At 40.9% G+C, this 23,863-nt stretch overlaps 1 protein-coding gene across 1 annotated transcript; it reads right to left on the bottom strand.

Moving 5' to 3' along the window:
* Nucleotides 1-345: 345 nt before the first annotated feature.
* On the bottom strand, nt 346-23,489 carry LOC308284274 (glutaryl-CoA dehydrogenase, mitochondrial-like). The gene is made up of 12 exons (XM_080724850.1): nt 23,415-23,489; nt 15,669-15,787; nt 14,782-14,814; nt 13,919-14,059; nt 13,214-13,276; nt 11,135-11,305; nt 10,097-10,226; nt 7,043-7,259; nt 3,812-3,915; nt 2,686-2,811; nt 2,374-2,534; nt 346-1,432 (listed from the first exon to the last, which is right to left on the bottom strand). The coding sequence occupies exons 2-12, from the start codon at nt 15,781-15,783 to the stop codon at nt 1,359-1,361; spliced, it is 1,335 nt and encodes a 444-aa protein (XP_080580976.1). The 5' UTR covers nt 15,784-15,787; nt 23,415-23,489; the 3' UTR covers nt 346-1,358.
* Between the last annotated feature and the right edge of the window lie 374 nt (nt 23,490-23,863).

The raw sequence follows: 23,863 nt of genomic DNA on the forward strand, positions 1-23,863 counted from the left end.
TGGATTACAGGCGCACGCCACTGCACCCGGCGAGAAACACAGGCACTTCTAGGGCTTTTAACTTTGAGAGAAATTACGTCATTGATTATAATGCGCTCTACAGTACCACCTAGCGGTGAAGCAGGCAGGCTAATATCCTTCCTACTGTCTGTCTCTCCTACACCGTCTCCCTCTCAGCCATCATACTGTATGTCTCTCCAAACAGTCTTCTCTCTTGGCTACCCTACCCTTCTGACTAAATAAATATAGGAAAAACAGTTATGCAATCTGTTTTAGACATACAGTATGTTCTCTCATGACCTGTGGCATGTGGCTAAGTAGAAATCATCACAAACACACAGAGTACTTAAATAAACTTTATTTATTTAAAAAGGTCAGCAACCTTGATGTTTGACAAACCATGCAAACAGATGACATCAGGATTTAGGGTATGTAGTCATAGTAAAGTGCTAACAGCTTATGCCATCTTGTAATAAAACAGTAGCTAATCAAGGGGTCAACCTTAGAAGATTGATTACATCACATCAACAATACCAGCAAATCAGTACCCATTGCAATTCTATAAACTCATCTGATCCAATGAGCTTGACCTTATTCCAAATGTTTTTTGCATACTTGCCGCCACTATTGTTGAACCAGCCAATTATTTTTATTTAAAAGCAATGAAAATTGCATTTCTTATCGTTGTGTAATTAGTTCTTAATAATGCAAAACCATTGTAGTCAGGCTTCCTGCCTGTCTGTCAGTCTGTCCATAAATGAATTAGCTGATGTACATTTGTTGTTTATTTGTTGACTATTAAGGCTAGGCATATTGGAATGCAGAGGACAGCAAAGTTCTAGGGAAGGCTAGAGGTCCACTTATCTAACCGTTGTCAAATACTGAACAAAATGATGCTCATTGTGCTAGAACTCAATATCAAACATTTTCTGACTGAGTAACTTTACCCATTTTAACTCTCAAACTGAAAAGGAACCATTTCAGGATATGTGGGGAACGAGAGTAGAAAAATAGCACTTTTGAAGTTGAAAAAAGCTAAAGTCTAATTTTAAGACCTAAAGTCTAATTTAAAGAATAATTACACCCCACACAGTGGTACATTTCCCCGGGGGAAAACCAGACTTGCTACGGCATTTCTCTCTAAGTAAAGCTTTCAAGTACATCACTCTATAAAACTATAAAACGAGAGACTTAACTGTTACGGTGAGATATTGATCTGTCCGAGTAATCTGGAAAGCTGTGTTTCATGATAAGAGCTGACTTGATAACCTTTGTAATGCTTACATTTTATCCCCAAAAATGCAGATTTACAAACTTGTAGATCTGCAATTTTCGACGTATAAATGAAGTGTTACTTTCTATTTGTCCACGGTGAACGACTGCAGTCCAGTGATGGCTCTGCCCAGGATTAGAGCATGGATGTCATGTGTACCTGGAAAACAACAGAACCCATGATGACACATTGGTACAACATACAGTATGTACAGAATGATATCACACAGCGCACCCTGTAGACAATATGCCTTCAGGTTGGTTCTAGCGGAAGTGGCGGAAGTCCTGCGTTTAACGGAAGTTACGTCATGCGTTGCAGTCTTCCGGTGAAATTCTCACTGCGGAAGTTGAATGCTTTCTGCCTTATATTGTCACCAGGCTTTTCTCTTCGCAGATGAGTAAGCCTGGCTACGCGAGGCTACACACAGCCCTACTAACTAGGGTTAGGTAATTGGTTGGCATTATCACCTTCAATTGTAAATTATAATCATGAATACACTTATGAAGCGTGTTATAACAGCATGGCTCCGTAGGAGACAGAGTTGTTCTGTCTGTCGGTGTATCCAGAGCTAATCTCGTCCTAATCTGGACTGATCATTTGTTGCATACACAGCCACTAGGCCAAAAAAGTCGGAGGATTATTAAAGCACGACATCTCATTACTCCGACTATGAGACTACTTGTGCGGTTAGGGTTAGGGTCAGAGATGAGCACGGAACTCCATGTACAGTATGGAGATAACTAACGTCACGTTTTTTTTAAAGTGTTTTACTTCCTGTCATTTTGTAATGGAATTCAATTAGGCTCGTATCGGGCTGAAACCTTGTAATTGCCCAAATATGGAATCATGCGTCATGGATATGTCGTAGGTGACTGACGTCATAGATGACTTAGTTTGTGACATCACAGGTTGGCCACATGACGAATTGTAACCAACGGATAATGAGGCATCTATGTTTATATGTACAGTTGGTATACTGTATGCTCCGTAGCAGATCTCGCTCAGCCAGCATTTGTAGAGTAGCTTGGTTTGTGTGCCTACAACACATGTGGGCTTGTAGATTGGCTAGGTTTAGGCCGCATGACTCCCTGGCTCCCTACCTTCGTAGGTGTTGACCGCCTCCAGGTTCATGACGTGACGGATGATGTGGTATTCGTCGGCGATGCCGTTGCCTCCCAGCATGTCCCTGGCCTGCCTGGCGATGTCTAGCGACTTGCCACAGCTGTTCCTTTTCAGCATGGAGATCATCTCTGGGGCCGCTCTGGTGGGAGACACACACACACACACACGCACACACACAGTGTCATACGCCGTTATCCGTCATTTTTGGCCCAATGCACAATGGAGGGAAGGCAACGCCTGGATAATAATTAACCCCCGTCTGGTACAGAGGAGTTAGAAGTGTTATTTACTTCTTGTCGTCGATGAGTCTCCCTAGTTGCAGACAGGCCTGCAGGCCGATGGTAATCTCTGTCAGCATGTCAGCCATCTTCTTCTGCATCAGCTGGTTCCTGGCTAGCGGCACACCGAACTGGATTCTAAAAATCCCCCCCAAAAAAACATAATTTAGAGATCATTTTTACAGACCCCCAAAAGAAAATCTCTGCCATTAGTGCCATACAAGAGCAGCATAGACATAGACCAATCTCGCACTTGTAAGTTGATCTGGTTAAAAGCGTCTGCTAAACGGACGATAAGTGGACATTTGTGGAATACATTTAGTTTCTTTCATGAAAATGTGTTTTCAGGGAAGATATTTAGTGTAGAGGGGGAAAAGGTGAGGGGACAAAGTACAAATCCCTGGGGGACCCCGGGCCAAGGAAGTATATACGGTAAGGCAGGGGTCTTCAATGTTTTCAGGCCAGGGACCCCTTAGTTGAGAGAGAGATGAAACAGGGACCCCCGCAACCTTTTCATGGATTCCATATTGTTTCATAGTTTGACAGCACAATCATCAGTGTATTTTGGATTCATGTCAATTTGTGTTTTCTGATATTTAACCACTTGAACCGTCAATACTTAAAGGAGCTATAGTCAACCTTTTCTTGAAAAAGGGATGCTAAAATAAAAATAATGTTTCGAGAATATTTTATAAAAAAATAAGCTTCATATATGTGTTTCAATTAAAAAATGATCACAAAAAGCATAAAATAATGATAAAATAATCATTTTGGCCATTGTCGGGCCGACACTTTGTTTACATCCTAGTCTAACACTAATAAACTTGACATTTCACTCTGTACTTGGTCTGCTCTTTTTCCCCTCTACACCAAACCTCTTTACCGAAAATAGCCGATCTACAAGCTCACAACGCCTCGCAGCGCGAGGCGTTGTGAGCTTGTAGATCTGCTATTTTTGGCTACAGTTCTTAGAATATGGACGCTAGGGTAGGTGGTCAATATAAAAATCTTTCACACAAAGATTTGGAGGACCCCCTGTAATAACTGAGTTCCCCCTGTTGAAGACCCCTGCACTAAGGTTTAAGTGGTTAAAAACATGGTATAGGAAACGTATCCACCATGGCTGCTTAGTGCTTACCTGTCTAGCGTGTACTGGCGAGCGGCATGGAAGCAGAACTCGGCAGCTCCCAGGGCGCCCCACGCGATGCCGTAGCGAGCGTTGTTTAGACAGCCGAAGGGACCCTGGCACCGCAAAGAAAGATTTAAGAACTTAGTTTACACGCACAAGAAGCAGGAGCCACTTTAAAAAGAAAATCTAAAGCAGTGGTTCTCAACGGGTCTTTGAGACCCTGTGTCACGTAACCAATCTAACCATTATTTGTTATACTTTGGATATTCAAAAATATCAGATTATGAGTTGTAGATCTGCTATTTTTGAAAAAACATTAAGATTTGTGCAAATCTTTATATTTATATTCTTTTTTTTTTTTTAAACAATATGTTTATTCTTTTTTTTTTTACAGACATACAAAACAACATAATACAAGACCATACTGGATCACATACAGACAAAACAAGCAAAAAAAGAAAATACAACATACAAAAAGAATAACCAAAAAACCTGACACTAACACGACACATAAGAATATTAAATAATTCTGATACAAAGAGCACATATACTTTACACTATTTACACCCAGAGTCCCACGCCACAAGGCCGGACAAACGACCGCAGAGGGAATGCAACTACCCCACATCTGGTTCCTCCATTAAGTACGAGAGATCATTGCCCTTGACATACTGGATAAAATTCCCCCATATTTTCTCAAATATCTCTTGTTTGTTCTTGAGAGTGTATGTGATCCTTTCTAATGGAAGGCACAAAGACAATTCCTTAAACCACTGAGCGATGCTAGGTTACCCTGTCTTTTTCCATGAAAGGGCGATAACCCTTTTGGCTTGCAGGAACCCAAGATCCAGAAATCTAATCTCGTTGTTTTTTATCCTATGGCCAATCGGGTAAAGGCGGGCCTAATAAGAAGAGTTTTGGATCTAGCTCAATGTTAATAAGTAGTATCTGTTGTAGCTCCTTTCTAACCTCCTCCCAAAACTCCTTTATTCTTGGGCATGCCCACAAACAATGGAACAGAGTGCCTTTATCATCGTTACATCTGATACAAGTGTCCGGAATATTAGAATTAAATTTGTTCATTTTTTCTGGTGTGATGTACACCCTCATCAACCAATTATATTGTAGCAGTTTTAAACGAGTATTACTAGTCTGTGCTTGTAAATCAGAGTTCCAGGCATTAAATCTAGATTCAGATGATTCAGGCGAGAAGTCCACCAGGAGGGTATAAAACCCAGATATGATGCCCCTTTCAAAGGGATTCCTGATGAGAGCTCTTTCTATTATCGACAGAGGAGGAATCGTCAGAGACTGTGCTTGTTTAACCTTTATAAAGTCCCTGAGTTGGAAAAATTTAAACAGGTGTGTTCTAGGAATATAAAATTTAGCCATAAGTTCTTCAAATGAGAGCAGAGTCTTATTTTTGCCAAAAACATCTTTTAGTTGTTTGATTCCTTTTCCAGCCCAAAGCTTAAAACCTCCATCCGCCCTACCCGGGACAAATGCCTCATTCCCCCAAATCGGGCTGAAGCGAGAAATGGGGATGATATCGCACAAATATTTCCGAACATCTTGCCAGGCCTTAATCATGTTTTTAACAATAGGATTGGTTGTAGCTTTTTTAAGTTTACTTAATGAGTTAGAGTAAAGATAATTGGGCATCGGGATCTTTAACACTTGGGGAGCCAAACTCGTTCAGGGACGAGTTATGGCCACTAGGTGTCCCCCTGCCACAGGAAGTTATATCGTTCACAGACGAGGCAACAAACAGTTAACTTTTTGAGCCTGCAGCTGCCCTTTGAATGACCTGAGTGCATTACGTCACCCAGTCAGTGCAGGCAGCCCCTCTGGGCAAGACATCACGGAAGGACTTAACATTGCTTTAGATTCTACTTTGAAACATAAGAACGGCTTTATCTAAGAATGACATGAAAACAGCCCCATGGAAGCAGAGAGCTGATTGTTTTCACGGCGACACTTTACCGCGATTTTTGGATTTTAGTTTCGCGAGCGTTTGTAAACAAATGGATTATCCTCCTCAATCTTCTCTGGACACGCACGTGCACACGCACGAAGCTTGCGAGGCACGTCAAAACAAAGCGTAAGTCAATGGTGGCAGCAGCAACAGCTATAAATGTTATAAACCTTAGCAGCCCATGTGTTAAGGAATCTGATTCAATGTTTCTCAAACTAGGAGACCCCTCCTCTGTATAGTAGAACATTATAGTTCTCAGCTGTGCTGCCCAATAGTACCACAGCATATTGGGGGTATTTATATTCTTTTAAAGCGAACATTTTTAACTCAAATCTTTGCTTCTGGGGGGTCCCTGGAACAAAATATTTTCACATGGGGGTCCGCAGTCAAATACATATATGGCCCTTTGAGCACCACAGATGAAGAAACACGTTTTTCAGAAAACTAATTAGGATTTAGAAGACATGTTTAGGTATTTTTCAGGTCTTAACTCATACCTCGCGATCCCCGTAGAGCCCGTAGATTTCCCGCTGTACCGCGCTGCCATGCCCGTAGAGCCCGCATAGTTTAATTAGCTTTAATCATTATGAAAGGATTAAAAGTATTAGCGCAGATTTTCGCTGATTCTGGCTCTTTAGGCCCGCCCCCCTAACTGTATCCGGTCATTTCCGGTCTGGACCGGATCCAGCTTTCCGTATCCAGTCTGAGCCTGGGCCATAGTCCCGCCTCCATTGGTTTACTGTGTAACAGAAGTGGAAGCTACTGGGCGATGGAACGCTCGTTTTTCAATCTGATTTTTGCGTTTGGAAACTTTGATCCAGTCTCTACACGCCTGGATTATGATCCCCGCACATATCGTGCGTTTTGTGCGCGAACGTGTCCACGTGTTACCATAGCGCACAGTTGGCTTTTTTCAATGCTTTTTCATGTAAACACTGGCTGATAAGCAGAGATACAGCGTGGCAACGGATATGTCTTTTTCAATGGGGTTTTTTGTATTCGAAAGCTTGTCACCGAGTCTACACGTCTACTAGATGAGTCGCGCACAGATTGTGCACGATGCGTGCGCGTGCCCACGTTAAAAGGTAAGGACAATTTGGCAGCTGCTTACTACAGCTATGTTTAAAATGGCAGAGAAAAAGTTAATGGGTTAAACTATGATTGAACATTTTTATTTACAAAACCAGCTAGACATTTAGTCCAATGAGAGAATATAATATAATAACTCATGGAGTTAAATTCATTTTACACGTGCACACGCTCACCCCCAGGCCGGACACTTTGGGCAGCAGGTTCTCCTCTGGCACCTCCACCTCGTCCATGAGGATCATGCCGGTGGCCGAGGCCCTCAGGGAGAACTTGCCCTCGATCTTGGGCATGGAGAGACCCTTCATGTCACGCTCCAGGATGAAGCCCCGGACTTTGCCGTCGTCGGTTTTAGCCCAGACCACGGCGATGTCGGCTACCGGGGAGTTGGTGATCCTGTGAGAAAATAAAAAAAAACATTTTCTACCCAAGATGGAATGCTCCCTCGGCCAGGGGAGAATGTTGGTCTCTGAGCTTCAAGCAGGGCTGTGACCCTGTGGTCCTACCCGACACCAGGATCTAAATTACACATGGGCAACTGGCGGCCCCCACCTTCACTTTATGCGGCCCACAGGTTAGTATTAGAATACTGACATATTATTGATTTCAGTTACAATTCCAAACATGCAAACATGAGCAGCGTTAATGACTTAATTCTATAGTAGTAGCTTAAAGGGCCAGTTCACCTCTGGGGCAAACAGATCTTATTTTATTATTGTTTGGGACACGATCAACACAATCCTGAGTTATTCTTTGTGTTCAATCTGTGTTTTGAGATATTTTAGTATTTCAGCATGAATGATGATGCATTTTGCATCATATGATGCAGCATGATGACTCATATGATGCAAAATGCATCATCATTCATGCTGAAATACTAAAATATCTCAAAACACAGATTGAACACAAAAAATAACTCAGGATTGTGTTGATCGTGTCCCAAACAACAATAAAATAAGATCTGGTTGTCCCAGAGTTATTGTACTCCCAGTACTTGTCTTTTATACGTACAATGTATTTGTATTTAAATTCATAAAGTTAACATAAGAACATATAAATGCATTTGGAAAAAATATATACTTTTCAGGATTCCAGTTCGCTAAAAAGATTCAGCATTTCAATTCAAAAATAGCAAAAATAGCCGATCTACAAGCTCAAAACGCGTCACACTGCGGCGCGTTTTGAGCTTGTAGATCAGCTATTTTTGACTGTATATGCAATGTGGCCCTCTCGAGTGAGTGTAGAAATATAGTAGACCCATCATCATTAAACCCACCCCTGATCTAATTGCCTCAATGGGAGAGCACCTCCAACCACTGCAGATGTACAAGTTATATTGTATAAAAGCAGTAACAGATTAGTCAAATAACGTTTTATTCACTAAAGTAATTCCAGATTCAAGCTTTGGGCAGAAGACTTTGAACACGTTATGGTGGGAGAGAATGGAATGTGATGTTGGTGACAGCTGTTCAATAAAATATACAAAGAACATTTAAGCTGCTAGGAAACATGCTATAACTTAATTAACGTATGTTATCTGGTTCACACGTGTGCATCTGTTTAAAGCACAGATACACACTTTATAATTCAGAGAGAATCCAGCTGTAAATGTTTTTCTATTGTCTGGCTACAATGGTCCAGTGAAAAGACACTTTAAAATTATGTCAGATTGGGGTTTGGCAAATATGGCTGAAGGGCTCCCCCATGTGGACAAATACAGTAAAGGCCCATTCCCACTGGGCCAGACACAGATACAAATTTGTCTCCATTGAAGTGGAAGAGACTGAACTACCATCCACTCGAATGGACACAGATATTTTTTATCTGCAACAGATAAAAATAAACAATGTAATTTTGTTTTAACAGACCCAAGACTTAACCCTACCCCTACTAAACAAGGAAGTGGAAAACATTTTGCACTCAACTCTGATTTATACCCGTTTATTGAATTTAGACAATATCTACAAGCTCCTACTAATGTGTTCTTGTAGGATCTGGCACTGCTACAGCTCCTTGGTTGAGACCTTGTACCCCGCTCTATTGGCTGCTAAAGCAAACATATGAAATGTAAGCTTATTCTACAGTTACAGTTGTGATATACTAAATTCTGAAATATGATAGATACTATACAATTCACTCAGTGGTTCTCAACGCAGGGTCCCCCGGCCAGGGTTCCTTAAGGGGGTTCCAAATGGAAGCTTAAAGGTCTGTACCCATTTAGAACGGGTACACATTATTGTGTATCATTATTTTATGCTTTAACTATTGAAAAATAGCAGATATACAAGCTCACAGCAAGCTTCTAGATCTGCTATTTTTGAAAAATGTTGAAAATTCGAATTTTGACCCGATTCTATAAGTGTCTTTTGAATCCTTCTAAGGTTTTTTTGAAAAAACTATGTTTCTATGTCAGCAATCTGGCCAGCCATGGTCAAAGAAAAGGTCCTTTTCACTTAACTGGAGCTCAGTTAGTCTGTTCTTGAGAGACTACTATGTCAGTGGTGCTCAAACCTTTTCATGTGAAGGACCCCCAAAATGATATGTATTTGGCCACGGACCCCCATCTCAAAATATTTAGTTCCAGGGACCACCCAGAAGCAAATTTTGAGTTACAAATGTTTGCTTTGAAAATACATATATTCAAAGATTTGCACACATTTTCACGACTTTAAAAAAATAGCAGATCTACAAGCTCGCAGCTGTGAGCTTGTATATCTGCTATTTTTCACTGGTTAAAGCATTCAATAATTCTAGGCCTAAATGGGTTAAATAATAAAATAAAGACACATAAAACATGGAGCTATATCGTTCATTAGAGAACGTACATGGAATACTTAGAATGTCCATTTATCCTCCATGCTGGGAGAAGCAACAGTTGCTACTGTATAACAACAAGGAATTCTCTTTAAGAACAATTAAAATGCCTTTATTGTAATGGCATGGTGATATTAGACTTTTAAAACATTAAGCTATTGTTCTCTAATGTGTCTAATATGACCACGCCGTTACAATAAAGGCATTTTAATTGTTCTTAAAGAGAGTGTTTTTTTTGTATTTTTGATGTCCATTGTGAGCTTGTAGAGCAGTTATCTTCACTATGTTTACTTTGTCCATAATGACATGCACATAAAACATGGATGAATTATGAATTGATCATTTTATTCAATTACTGATTATTTTCATCATCGATTGATTTGATTAGTTGGTAACTATTGCAACCCTATAGTGTTTACCAGGTCTTTGATCCGGTGAGGGAGTAGGTGCGGCTGGAGGGGTTGTACTTGGCTCTGGTCTCCATACCGCCGGGGTCGCTGCCGTGGTTTGGCTCCGTCAGCCCGAAGCAGCCCAGGATCTCCCCACGGGCTGCAGGACAGAGCATGGTACAAAAACCTTAAGGCACATCATAAACCCCACACGCTGTCTACACACACTGGATCCACATGGGTCCTACTCCTCTCAGGCTCGCGACAAACATCGTGTAGAATGAATAATGTTTTTGGAGGCAGCGGTGCTAAACGCTCCTACATCTGGCTTTGTGTGTATGTCCGTCTGTTCGTCCTGCAGAGCTTGGCATTGGCCAAGCTTCGCTCAGGTCACCCCTGTAAATAATATTTTCATCTACAGCACCCCTGAATTACATTGTTACTTAGCAACTTCTGTTATTATTAACGGTACTTAAATATGCACATCTAGCGTCCCTATTCTAGTAGGGGGGGGACATGGTCCCAAAATAGCAGATCTACCAGCTCACAACGCGGCACAATGTGACGTGTTGAGACACGTTGTGAGCTTGTAGATCGGCTATTTTTTAGTGAAGAGACTTGGTGCACTGTAGACTGAAAGAGAACGCACCAAGTAAAGTGCAATTCCAAATATTATCAATTATTAAGTATTCTGACTTTCTGAGGTACCCCTGGACTTGCGTCAATGCACCCACTTAGGCAACCCTGCATTAGACATTGCTCTACACATGCATCTATCGTTTGATGTTCAGTTATTACCGGCTGATTGATCGTTCATGACTGCAGTCATAACACACACAACATTAGGCTAACATGAACATACAGCAATTCAGTTCATAATCACAAGTCGGGCTTCCGGTACGATGCTGAGCTGAGTCAGACGTGTGTCGCGTACCTCCGTCAAAATTGACATAACTACTATCTTAAATGGAAGAGTCGATCATAATCACAAGTCTCCACATCCCCCCTCGTAGTGGGTATATAATTTCACAAATGAGTTCTAATAACTCATTTTGCGGGTCTCCTTACCCAGCCTGGGGAGGTATTTCTCCTTCTGCTCATCGGTGCCATAGGCGTTGATGGGGTGCATGACCAGGGAGGACTGGACGCTCATCACAGAGCGGTAGCCACTGTCCACCCTCTCCACCTCTCTGGCGATCAGGCCGTAGGCCACGTAGCTGGTCCCGGCACAGCCATAGCCTTTACACCACGTCAAGGGTGGGGAAAGAAAAGAGAGAAAATGGTCGAACGTCAATTTTAACCACTTGTATAAATGTTCTTAGTTGACCAGGTCCTCCAGGGCTCTATACTAGGTCTGCTCCTTGGCTGAAAATCTACAAGATCACAACATGCACAACATTAACGCCATGCACACAGAGCGGTAGCCACTGTCCACCCTCTCCACCTCTCTGGCAATCAGGCCGTAGGCCACGTAGCTGGTCCCGGCACAGCCATAGCCTTTACACCACGTCAAGGGTGGGGAAAGAAAAGAGAGAAAATGGTCGAACGTCAATTTTAACCACTTGTATAAATGTTCTTAGTTGATCAGGTCCTCCAGGGCTCTATACTAGGTCTGCTCATTGGCTGAAAATCTACAAGATCACAACATGCACAACATTAACGCCATGCACTGTGAGCTTGTGAGCTGTTCAATTTGCTGAATTACAATATAATAAATGTATTTTACTGGGGGTAAAAACTAAATTGATATAAAAAATACTGATATTAACAAGGCTGTATTTTGTATTGCACATTGGGCCATTAGAGAGTGCTGATGTGAAGTAAATGGCAATATTGAATAGAAGAGATTTGTCGCCAATCTGGCATTGTTGCGACAAACACGTTCCTCACAGTTTAGTCCAACTATGCCACAGGCTCTGAGGCTTGTCTGCTGCCAGTTCTTGCTAAAGAACGTGATTGTATTTTTGTCTTGGAGAAAAACACATAACAGGGTCTCAAACCTTTCGTTTTTACGACCATTATCACCGTTATGTTATGACTGTCACTAAACACGGAACGACCCCACCTGGCCAAGCTGACAGGCTGGGTATATATATATATATACTGTACTGGCAGCAGCTTCTCTGTGTCAAAGGTCTTGGCTACTGGACAGAGTATCACAAGGAAGAGAGACAATATGGGCTGAGCCTTGTTGCTATTAGTAAATAAAAAGGCAAATACAATACAGCAGTGCATTGATTTGATACTTTATATTGGATTCATGAAAACATGAATATATAGAGACATACACATATACAGTGTGTACACACACACACACACACACACACACACACACAGACACACACACACACACACACACACAATAAATTGATAAATATTGTGGTCACAATTTATGATCCTACCCTCATCATAGGCTTACATTTTAGTAATCTGGCATGCTGTGGTACTATGAATGAATCAATAACCCTTTATCCCACATTGTGACGAAGTGATCACCCCACTGTGTGCAAAAGTGACCAAAGTCCATCCCAAGCTGTTAATTTGTTCTAGGTTTTGGGCATATTGTCAAACATAGTCAAAATAGTCGGTCTACAGGCTTGTAGATTGGCTAATTTGTTATTCTGTTATTATTTTGTGTATACATGGCTTAACAGCTGGACCCTAATAGTGTCCGTATTTGGTGTAGAGAGGTTTTCAGACCAAGGACCCCTTAGTTGAGAGAGCGATGAGCAGGGACCCCCCACAACCTTATCATAGATTCCATATAGTTTCATTGTTTGACAGCACAAACATCAGTATATTTTGGATTGGTGTTAATGTGGGTTTTCAGATATTTAACCACTTGAACAGTAAATACTTAATACACTTGAGCTTTCACTGTACTTGGTCTGCTCTTCTCCCCCTCCAAAGCTCTTTGCTAAAAATAGCCGATCTACAAGCTCAAGCTTGTAGATCGGCTATTTTTGGCTAGAGTTATCAGAATATGGACACTAGGGTTCAAGTGGTATAAAAAAGGGGTGAAAAACAAGTTTCTATCACACAACGATTTGGAGGACCCCCTGTAGTAACTCTGAGGACCCCCTAGGGGTCCCGGACCCCCTGTTGAAGACCCCCAATATAGGGGTTAAGTGGTGACTGAACACTCACCTCTGATGGTGGGACCCAGGACGCCAAGCTCTCCCATCTCTGACACGATCTCCCTGTGGAACACTGGCAGACATTTACATACAGGAGAAATCAGGTCAGGTTCGAATTCACTTTCATCAGGATGAACGTACTACTCAACTATAAGGCCACGTTTAGTCGACACCGGTCTCTAGAGGAAACGGCGAAGTCCCGCTGCTTTCTCACTTGTTATTCTGCGACGGACACTCAACAGATTGAAAACGCTGTAGTGTGCATGGAAGGTGGTTATTTTGCCGTTTTCTATAGAAAACAGTGTAGCCTGAACGGTGCCTAAAATGACCATTACACACCAAGTCAACATTATCGATAATCTCAGGACAAAACTGCCATTGTCATTCTGACCAAACAGACAGCTAAATGCATTCACATGACTTGGTGTTGTGGATAGAAGAAACCTATCATTCTCGTGTCAGAGAAATAATGGTTTGTATGACAAATGAAACGCCACATTAAATGAAACCTAAATGAGAGAACATTTAGGTTTCATGCTGAAAAGTTGGGGCATATTGATGTTCAGGTTTTTCCCCGGTAGCTGTGAGGAATAACCTTGCCAGTTAAACGGCTGTAACCTTCTCAACCTTTTGTCCTTGTCATCTGCTGAGACTACAATAAAGCTACTGTATATCACGGATTCAGAAACCACTGCTGTATGTCACGGCATTCTACCTTCGTTTCTGTTGGCCATCAGGATGCGGGGCATGAGTTTCTCCTGGCAGTAGTCACGGAAAGTGTCTCTGATCATGATCTCATCCTCCGTCAGCTGAGCGTCTAGCTCCAGGGCATCGCGCCAGTTGAACTGCACCTTGGCTGGTGGTGGTCACACAATTATGAGAACAATAATCATGATCGTAATAAGCCTTCATTGTCCCATGGGGACATTCGGTATCAGTCTTTTCAACAGACACACAAAAATATAACACAAGGACTCAAAACAACACATCACCGAGGCAGTCTGTTAAGTGCAGAAACAGCTAGATGGACAATACTCCTACTATAACAAACGTTTTGCAATTTTAGTTTAAGAGACTTTATAAGTCTTTCTACTAGTGGTTCTCTAGGGGGTTTTTTTATTTGTTTTTCTAGGTACATCATTGAGCATTGAAATCAGTTTAACCACTTAAACACTGTTCTAAACGTTGGATATTCAAAAATAGACAATCTACAAGCTCACCACGTGATCACAACAGCAACACTTTGTGAGCTTGTGGAGCTGCCATTTTCTTTATAATTTTTGACAATTTTTAACAAAACCTAAATCATTGGCACAGAATGTATTAAGGTGGGGGGTCTGCAGCCAAAAGCATACGTCTTTGACATGGAAATGTTTGAGAACCACTGAATGCAATGTATCCTTTTGATATATTATGTACAAATATATGTTCATTTATATCTGAATGCACTCAAAATGTTTTATCCTTTTGATACATATAAATATGTTAATTTCTTATGCATTTTTTACAATAAAAATATAAATAAATAAAAAGGTTATTGTGTTATAATGCAATAGAATAGTCCAGGGCAACACCTACGTGCTTTGGGCTTCTTCTCAGGCTTGTCCAAATCTGTGGAATTACAACCCAGATATTAGTTGGGTCAGAAATATACATTACACTTTGTCATTTTACAATTTGAAATAGCATTCACAGTCGTTAACACTGTTCATTTTGTAAGACAATGTCAAGACATGGTAATTACTAGTAAGCAATTTTCAGTACAACAGGTGGTCCAACTATCTATGGAACACATTTCACCAAGCATATTTCTACCATTCCTAAGAGGTCTGCACCTGGGGGACAGACATGCTCTTGTGTGCAGCCATGCTTACACGCCAGCATTAATAGTTTTGCTGACAGGTTAAAATGAGAATAGGAGGTGTAGAGCAGTCCTTGAATCGTTACAAAGTTACACAGGTCTGTGAATTAGGCCAGACTTAACCCAAAAAACTGACACGTGTTCACAGCGGGGTTGGGCTCACGTGTCGCAACTTGCAACTCTAGATTTTCTTTTAATATGTTGAATCTAGAGTTGCAGCACCAAATATTGGCAGCCCATACATCCAAACAGAAAAGTCGTATCTGATTGTATTTAACTACGTTAAACTCACAACATTGCAGCTGTATGGAAAGCTTGAATTATCCTTTTTCCCTTTTTTTTAAGTATAAAGTCAAATATGTCATTTATTTGTATATTTAAGTTATGTGTCATATCTGCCATGAGCAACTTCAAAGCCTAAAAGCCAAACATAAATGTAATTGTCAACGACAAAAAAAACACAATTAAATTGTTAATTTTTTTATTTAATATGACAGCTTGTAACCGCTTATAATAGCAGTATATGAAAGGCTTAAGAGTAAAAGTAAAAGGTATTCTACAGTAATTTCATATTCGCCATTACAACTCAATGCTGAATAAATACCCAGTCTAGGAGCAGGTGCTGCAGTTCCCTGGGCTCTGGAGGCTGCGATGAAGGCACACCTCTGTGGGTTGAGTAGCAGCCTGCACACAGCGCTCCGCAAGGCCATGGTGGACATCTGTCTATGAGATGGTATGGGAGACAGAGAGACTTGTCAAAAGCAAAACAATGAATATAACCAACATTTTTTTTTTAAATGAAATGAAGTATCCAATTATATACCTCTAGATTATTTACATTATAAAATCAAGGGAAAACTGGACATTTATGATAAAATATGGACTCCTCAGTCCTTACATATTCTTTCTCAGGCGGTCTGATATGAGGACAGGGCCCCAGAAGAAAAGCAATTTCTGCCGTAAAGCCTTGCAATGTGTGTTTTGTTGCTGTTTTTTAGCATCATTTAAACTTGTCATTGTGGGCTCGCCTATAAGGCGAGCACACTTTAGATATTGTCATTATTTCTATACTAGGCAGGCAGTCAGTGCAAGTATCAAAAAACTTCGGTTCCTTTCTACTCCTACATACTTAGTGAGAAAATGAAAATAAAAACATCAATGTGTTCAGCTTACTGTGGCGACGTGTGCTATTACTTTTTACAGCAATCGGCCAAATGGTGGCGCTGTAGGAAGCCTTCGAAAGTGCGAACTTTGAACAGGTATAGCTCATGCTGTGTTTGAGGTAAAGCCATGAAACCTGTATACATGTATGCGTCTCCTCATGCCGAACAACTTTTACGCTCTGACTTTTGACCTTTGACCTTTAGATCTCCCACAATTTGGAATTATATGAAAAACAGTAAAAATCTATCTCCTCCTGGGTTTTTTTCGTTACGCGCACGAAACTTTTTTCACATGAACTTTGGACCAATACGGTCAGATTTATCTCGGCGGATTTCTTTTAAAGTGAAATATAATTTTTTAATAATTCAATAGATATTGCCGTTTTATGCAAATTATTCTTCTGCCTCTAAATCATACATGCAAAGTTACACGTTCATGGCATTTGGCAAAGATGTAGAGGGTTAGTCAAAGTATCACTGAAACCAATTTTATTCCAATCGGCCAAAAGGGGGCGCTATATGCAGCGTTTGAAAATTCAAACTTCAAACGGGCATAAGTCATGACTCGTTTCGTTTTAAGACATGAAACTTGTTACACGCGTGCTTTGACTCGAGCGGAAGACATCTGTGTCGTTGTTAAGTAAGCTCCGCCCTTCGGTTTTCCGCCATTTTGAGCAGTTTGTAAAACGCGTAAACCCGCTTTTATTCTGGAATTTTCGCTCCACGTGCACAAAACTTTTTTTACGTGAGCTTTGGACCGATATCTAAAGATCTGTCAGATCGGATTTCTTTAAAATTGAAACATGCTTTTTTAAATAAATTCAATGAATATTGCAGTTTTATGCAAATTATTCTTCTGCCTCTAAATCATACATGCAAAGTAACATGTTCATGGCATTTGGCAAAGATGTAGAGTGTTAGTCCAAATATCACTAAAACCAATCTTACCCCAATTGGCCAAAGGGGGGCGCTATATCATTTTGAGCAGTTTGTGAAACGCTTAAACCTGTTAGGATTTTTTTTTTTGCAATTTGCATGAAACATTCTACACACAATCTAAGGACCTTTATCTAATATGCCTATGAAGTGCACACACACAAAAAAATTATAATAATAATGAATATAGCTGTAAGCAGCGATAAAGTGTCCAAAGCCAAAAACACCTCAAATCATGAACACAGCCTGCAATGTGCGTGAAATCTTGCAAACACATTCCCAATAGGTCAAGGAGCAGATACCACCCTTCTTACATTGGCCTGTTATAGCGCCACCAGCGGGTCAACTTTTGCACAACAAATTTTTGGAACAAAATGGACCAATCTTTGACGTCAGTAACGTCAAAGAGAGCACTGCCTGCGATCTTGACATTTTGTACTTTTATAGCCATTGTTTTCTGGCTTGAAGCGAGCCCACAATTGTTTCGAAGGAACAATATTTTTCTAGTGACAATATCTAACCGTCATATCAAGTTCTCCTCAAAACTTCGGTTCCTTTCTACTCCTACATACTTAGACAGAAAATGAAAATAAAAACATCAATGTGTTCAGCTTACAGTGGCGAAGTGTGCTATTATTTTTTACAGCAATCGGCCAAATGGTGGCGCTGTAGGAAGCCTTCGAAAGTGCGAACTTTGAACAGGTATGGCTCATGCTCTGATATACGTACAGCCATGAAACCTGTATACACGTATGCGTCTCCTCATGCCGAACAACTTTTACGCTCTGACTTTTGACCTTTGACCTTTAGATCTCCCACAATTTGGAATTATATGAAAAACAGTAAAAATCTATCTCCTCCTGGGATTTTCGCGTTACGCTCACAAAACTTTTTTCACATGAACTTTGGACCAATACGGTCAAACTAGTCTCGGCGGATTTCTTTTAATGTGAAATATATTTTTTTAATAATTCAATCCATATCGCGGTTTTATGCAAATTATTCTTCGGCCTCTAAATCATACATGCAAAGTTACACATTCATGGCATTTGGCAAAGATGTAGAGGGTTAGTCAAAGTATCACTGAAACCAATTTTATTCCAATCGGCCAAAGGGGGGCGCTATACGAAGCGTCTGAAAATTCAAACTTCAAACGGGCATAAGTCATGACTCGTTTTGTTTGAAGACATGCAACTTGTTACACGCGTGCTTTGACTCAAGCGGAAGACATCTGTGTCGTTGTTAAGTAAGCTCCGCCCTTCAATTTTCCGCCATTTTGAGCAGTTTGTAAAACGCGTAAACCCGCTTTTATTCTGGAATTTTCGCTCCACGTGCACAAAACCTTTTTTACGTGAACTTTGGACCAATATCTAAAGATCTGTCAGATCGGATTTCTTTAAAATTGAAACATGCTTTTTTAAATAAATTCAATGAATATTGCAGTTTTATGCAAATTATTCTTCTGCCTCTAAATCATACATGCAAAGCAACATGTTCATGGCATTTGGCAAAGATGTAGAGTGTTAGTCCAAATATCACTAAAACCAATCTTACCCCAATTGGCCAAAGGGGGGCGCTATATCATTTTGAGCAGTTTGTGAAACGCTTAAACCCGTTAGGATTTTCTTTTGCAATTTGCATGAAACATTCTACACACAATCTAAGGACCTTTATCTAATATGCCTATGAAGTGCACTCACACAAAAAAAAAATAATAATAATGAATATAGCTGCAAGCAGCGATAAAGTGGCCAAAGCCAAAAACACCTCAAATCATGAACACAGCCTGCAATGTGCGTGAAATCTTGCAAGCACATTCCCAATAGGTCAAGGAACAGATACCACCCTTCTTACATTGGCCTGTTATAGCGCCACCAGCGGGTCAATTTTTGCACAACACATTTTTGGAACAAAATGGACCAATCTTTGACGTCAGTAACGTCAAAGAGAGCACTGCCTGCGATCTTCACATTTTGTACTTTTATAGCCATTGTTTTCTGGCTTGAAGCGAGCCCACAATTGTTTCGAAGGAACAATATTTTTCTAGTTATTAGTGTAATGTTGGTCTGTTTTGATGGTGTTTGCTTTTGTTTGTCTGCTATACACTCACTGTACTGTCTTATAAGTTGTCACAAAAGATAAAATATATATAAAAAATGAAATGATTGACATCAATACAAGTCAACCACCGTATGAAGGCAATGCACTAGCCTTCACACATATGACACTCTAGTCTCTATATCTCGACAATCATTCAACCACCACAAGTTATTAGTGACATTACATGTAGTAATAAAGCAGTGGTTCTCAATTTTTTTTATTTCAAGGACCCTTCGACCCTTCGAGCCATTAAGAGTGACCACAAAGATTCCGACGACTCAAGAGTTCCAATTTTTCAGTATCCTCTCTCTCCGATTTACAGACTTGTAAGGGTCTGTTTGGTGACTGAACTATCAGGCATTTAGCTGGGGACCCCCTGTAACCAGTAACCACTCCCCACTGATTAAAGAAAATAGCAATACGTGCATTATAGAGCTCAGCTCATCTTGCTGTAGCTTCACAGAATGATCAGTTCGTTGTCTGTCCTGAAATATTTTCATAGTGCAAACTGCAAATCTCAACAGAAATTGGTCTCTTATAAAGACTCCAGACGGTAACCGGTCTTCTCGCCAAAAATCCAACTCGCCAAATTGTCCACACTCATTGGGCAGGCTTGTCAATGCTCCTGGATTTGCCAGGATGATTGGCAATTACATCTACTATGTTAAATATTTTCTGGGGGAGGACCCCCAGATGAGAAGTCATTATTAAGGATGTCTTACTTTGCTTCAGTCATCAAATCTGTACACCTACATTTGGCATTTTAAGGCTGAAATTGTACCCATGCTAGTAAAGCAAGCCTGATAAAAGTATCAAACATGCACAAAATTCAACAGAACACAGGAAAATATATCTGTTAAGAAGTTTTGGGGGAAGGACCACCAGACCCCTGTTGGGGAGTTCCTAGCTCTGGTCCATAGCGTTAGTGGAGTTCTCCCTAACGCTATGTTCCTCTACCTCCGTATTCCTTGGCAAAACCGGAACACCCCGCCGTCTGGTCCAAAAATAACAAAAACTGTTTCGCCCCTCATCAAACCAAAGGTATCAGTGGACAGTTGAAAGCTTACTCTACTTAGTGGACGAGGTCTGAGCCCCCCACCACACGATTAAAATACATTTCTAGGGCAAAATGAAAAATATTCCACCGGATGGAGACGCTCTTCCAGGTTTTTACGAAACAGCGCTTCCAACGTCGCAGAGTTGAATAACACCCAGTGAGACTAATGCTCAGTGTAATTCGGTCCTCTGACCTGCGCGGCAGTAGTGAGTTGGCACCTTGATGGCGACGACAAATAGTGAAAAACGAGAAGAAATGGAGTCTCCATCCGGTAGAATATTTTTCATTTTGCCCTAGAAATGTATTTTAATCGTGTGGTGGGGGGCTCAGCCCGCGTCCACTAAGTAGAGTAAGCTTTCAACTGTCCACTGATACCTTTGGTTTGATGAGGGGCGAAACAGTTTTTGTTATTTTCGGACCAGACGGCAGGGTTTTCCGGTTTTGCCAAGGAATACGGAGGTAGAGGAACATAGCGTTAGGGAGAACTCCACTAACGCTATGGACCAGAGCTAGGGAGTTCCGTGCACCCCCTAAAAAATAAATCTCCTGGATTCTCCTGGACTGACAGTCCAATGTTGACAACCCTGCTCATTGGCGAGGTGTCCTAGCAAGTTGATTTGGCGAGTTGGAAATTTGGTGAGTGGAGTCAGTGGACCTGTATTCCTACAGACAAATTGTTTGTAGTTTGTGTCTCACAGAGACAGCTTGAGTTTCTTTTAGTACTGGGACAAACAACCGGTCTCATTTTAACAAAAGACAAACACTATATCAGACAAACTGTCTCTTACCATCTCTCATATATACAGACTAGGCTATTTCTCATATACAGAGAGAATATCATTGGTGTAAAGTAACATTTTTATGCCAATACTTTTGTACTATTACTCAAGTACATTTTGAATTATGTACTTTTACTAGCCATAAATCATAACTCTTGTAGAGGTCGCTTATATTGGGACGAGAATAAACGTCCCAATATAAGCACACACCACAAAGATTCCGACGACTCAAGAGTTCCAATTTTTCAGTATCCTCTCTCTCCGATTTACAGACTTGTAAGGGTCTGTTTGGTGACTGAACTATCAGGCATTTAGCTGGGGACCCCCTGTAACCAGTAACCACTCCCCACTGATTAAAGAAAATAGCAATACGTGCATTATAGAGCTCAGCTCATCTTGCTGTAGCTTCACAGAATGATCAGTTCGTTGTCTGTCCTGAAATATTTTCATAGTGCAAACTGCAAATCTCAACAGAAATTGGTCTCTTATAAAGACTCCAGACGGTAACCGGTCTTCTCGCCAAAAATCCAACTCGCCAAATTGTCCACACTCATTGGGCAGGCTTGTCAATGCTCCTGGATTTGCCAGGATGATTGGCAATTACATCTACTATGTTAAATATTTTCTGGGGGAGGACCCCCAGATGAGAAGTCATTATTAAGGATGTCTTACTTTGCTTCAGTCATCAAATCTGTACACCTACATTTGGCATTTTAAGGCTGAAATTGTACCCATGCTAGTAAAGCAAGCCTGATAAAAGTATCAAACATGCACAAAATTCAACAGAACACAGGAAAATATATCTGTTAAGAAGTTTTGGGGGAAGGACCACCAGACCCCTGTTGGGGAGTTCCTAGCTCTGGTCCATAGCGTTAGTGGAGTTCTCCCTAACGCTATGTTCCTCTACCTCCGTATTCCTTGGCAAAACCGGAACACCCCGCCGTCTGGTCCAAAAATAACAAAAACTGTTTCGCCCCTCATCAAACCAAAGGTATCAGTGGACAGTTGAAAGCTTACTCTACTTAGTGGACGAGGTCTGAGCCCCCCACCACACGATTAAAATACATTTCTAGGGCAAAATGAAAAATATTCCACCGGATGGAGACGCTCTTCCAGGTTTTTACGAAACAGCGCTTCCAACGTCGCAGAGTTGAATAACACCCAGTGAGACTAATGCTCAGTGTAATTCGGTCCTCTGACCTGCGCGGCAGTAGTGAGTTGGCACCTTGATGGCGACGACAAATAGTGAAAAACGAGAAGAAATGGAGTCTCCATCCGGTAGAATATTTTTCATTTTGCCCTAGAAATGTATTTTAATCGTGTGGTGGGGGGCTCAGCCCGCGTCCACTAAGTAGAGTAAGCTTTCAACTGTCCACTGATACCTTTGGTTTGATGAGGGGCGAAACAGTTTTTGTTATTTTCGGACCAGACGGCAGGGTTTTCCGGTTTTGCCAAGGAATACGGAGGTAGAGGAACATAGCGTTAGGGAGAACTCCACTAACGCTATGGACCAGAGCTAGGGAGTTCCGTGCACCCCCTAAAAAATAAATCTCCTGGATTCTCCTGGACTGACAGTCCAATGTTGACAACCCTGCTCATTGGCGAGGTGTCCTAGCAAGTTGATTTGGCGAGTTGGAAATTTGGTGAGTGGAGTCAGTGGACCTGTATTCCTACAGACAAATTGTTTGTAGTTTGTGTCTCACAGAGACAGCTTGAGTTTCTTTTAGTACTGGGACAAACAACCGGTCTCATTTTAACAAAAGACAAACACTATATCAGACAAACTGTCTCTTACCATCTCTCATATATACAGACTAGGCTATTTCTCATATACAGAGAGAATATCATTGGTGTAAAGTAACATTTTTATGCCAATACTTTTGTACTATTACTCAAGTACATTTTGAATTATGTACTTTTACTAGCCATAAATCATAACTCTTGTAGAGGTCGCTTATATTGGGACGAGAATAAACGTCCCAATATAAGCCACCTCTACAAGAGTTATGATTTATGGCTATACTTTTACAGACAGAGTATGTATTTTGTCCACCACTGGAGACAAATACTATCAGACAAACTGTCTCTTACTATCTTCTCATACAGACAGACTTTGAGAGAGAATATAGCATTGCTTCTAAATAGCCAGCTATTAGCTTTATGTAACGTAATGCTCTCTATAGTTAGCTTAGCAAGTCAGGTGTCCCACTATAGCGGATTATTCGCAAACATAAAACCCACGTCCACGAAGTAAACGGACACACAGTGCATTTTCAACCATCTGAAAAGCCATAAGAACCGTTAAAAGCACTTACTCTAGCTTTAGTGTACAATATGTCACGTTTGTTCACCTCTCAGGTTGTTGACACCAGAGCAGTAGGAGGAGGACGTCCAAAAGAGGCGTTGCTGCCTACGTCATGACGTCAACGTGTCATGACGTAAACATGTCATGTCGAGGATAAAATGGATAAAATGAGTTCATTTGAGCGTTATTTCACAGACACGTATTTCATGCTAATTAACTTGTTTTTATAAAAAATTGAAAAGAGGAAATTTTAAAATAATTAAATATAATTTCTTCTTTTGTAAAAAAAAATATAATATCTGTCAAGAAGTCACAGCTGGAAGCCTGAACCATTCAGAAGTGACAAAATCAGAACAAGCAAGGCCAAGTGGATTTGTTCTTGTATCAGAAACAAAACATTTGCCTTTCCTTTGAGACGTTTGTCAAGTTCATTGTTCCACGGGTCATTCGTTTGCTCAG

Source organism: Nannobrachium achirus (assembly GCF_963921795.1).
Source record: "Nannobrachium achirus genome assembly, chromosome: 4".
Lineage (NCBI taxonomy): Eukaryota > Metazoa > Chordata > Actinopteri > Myctophiformes > Myctophidae > Nannobrachium > Nannobrachium achirus.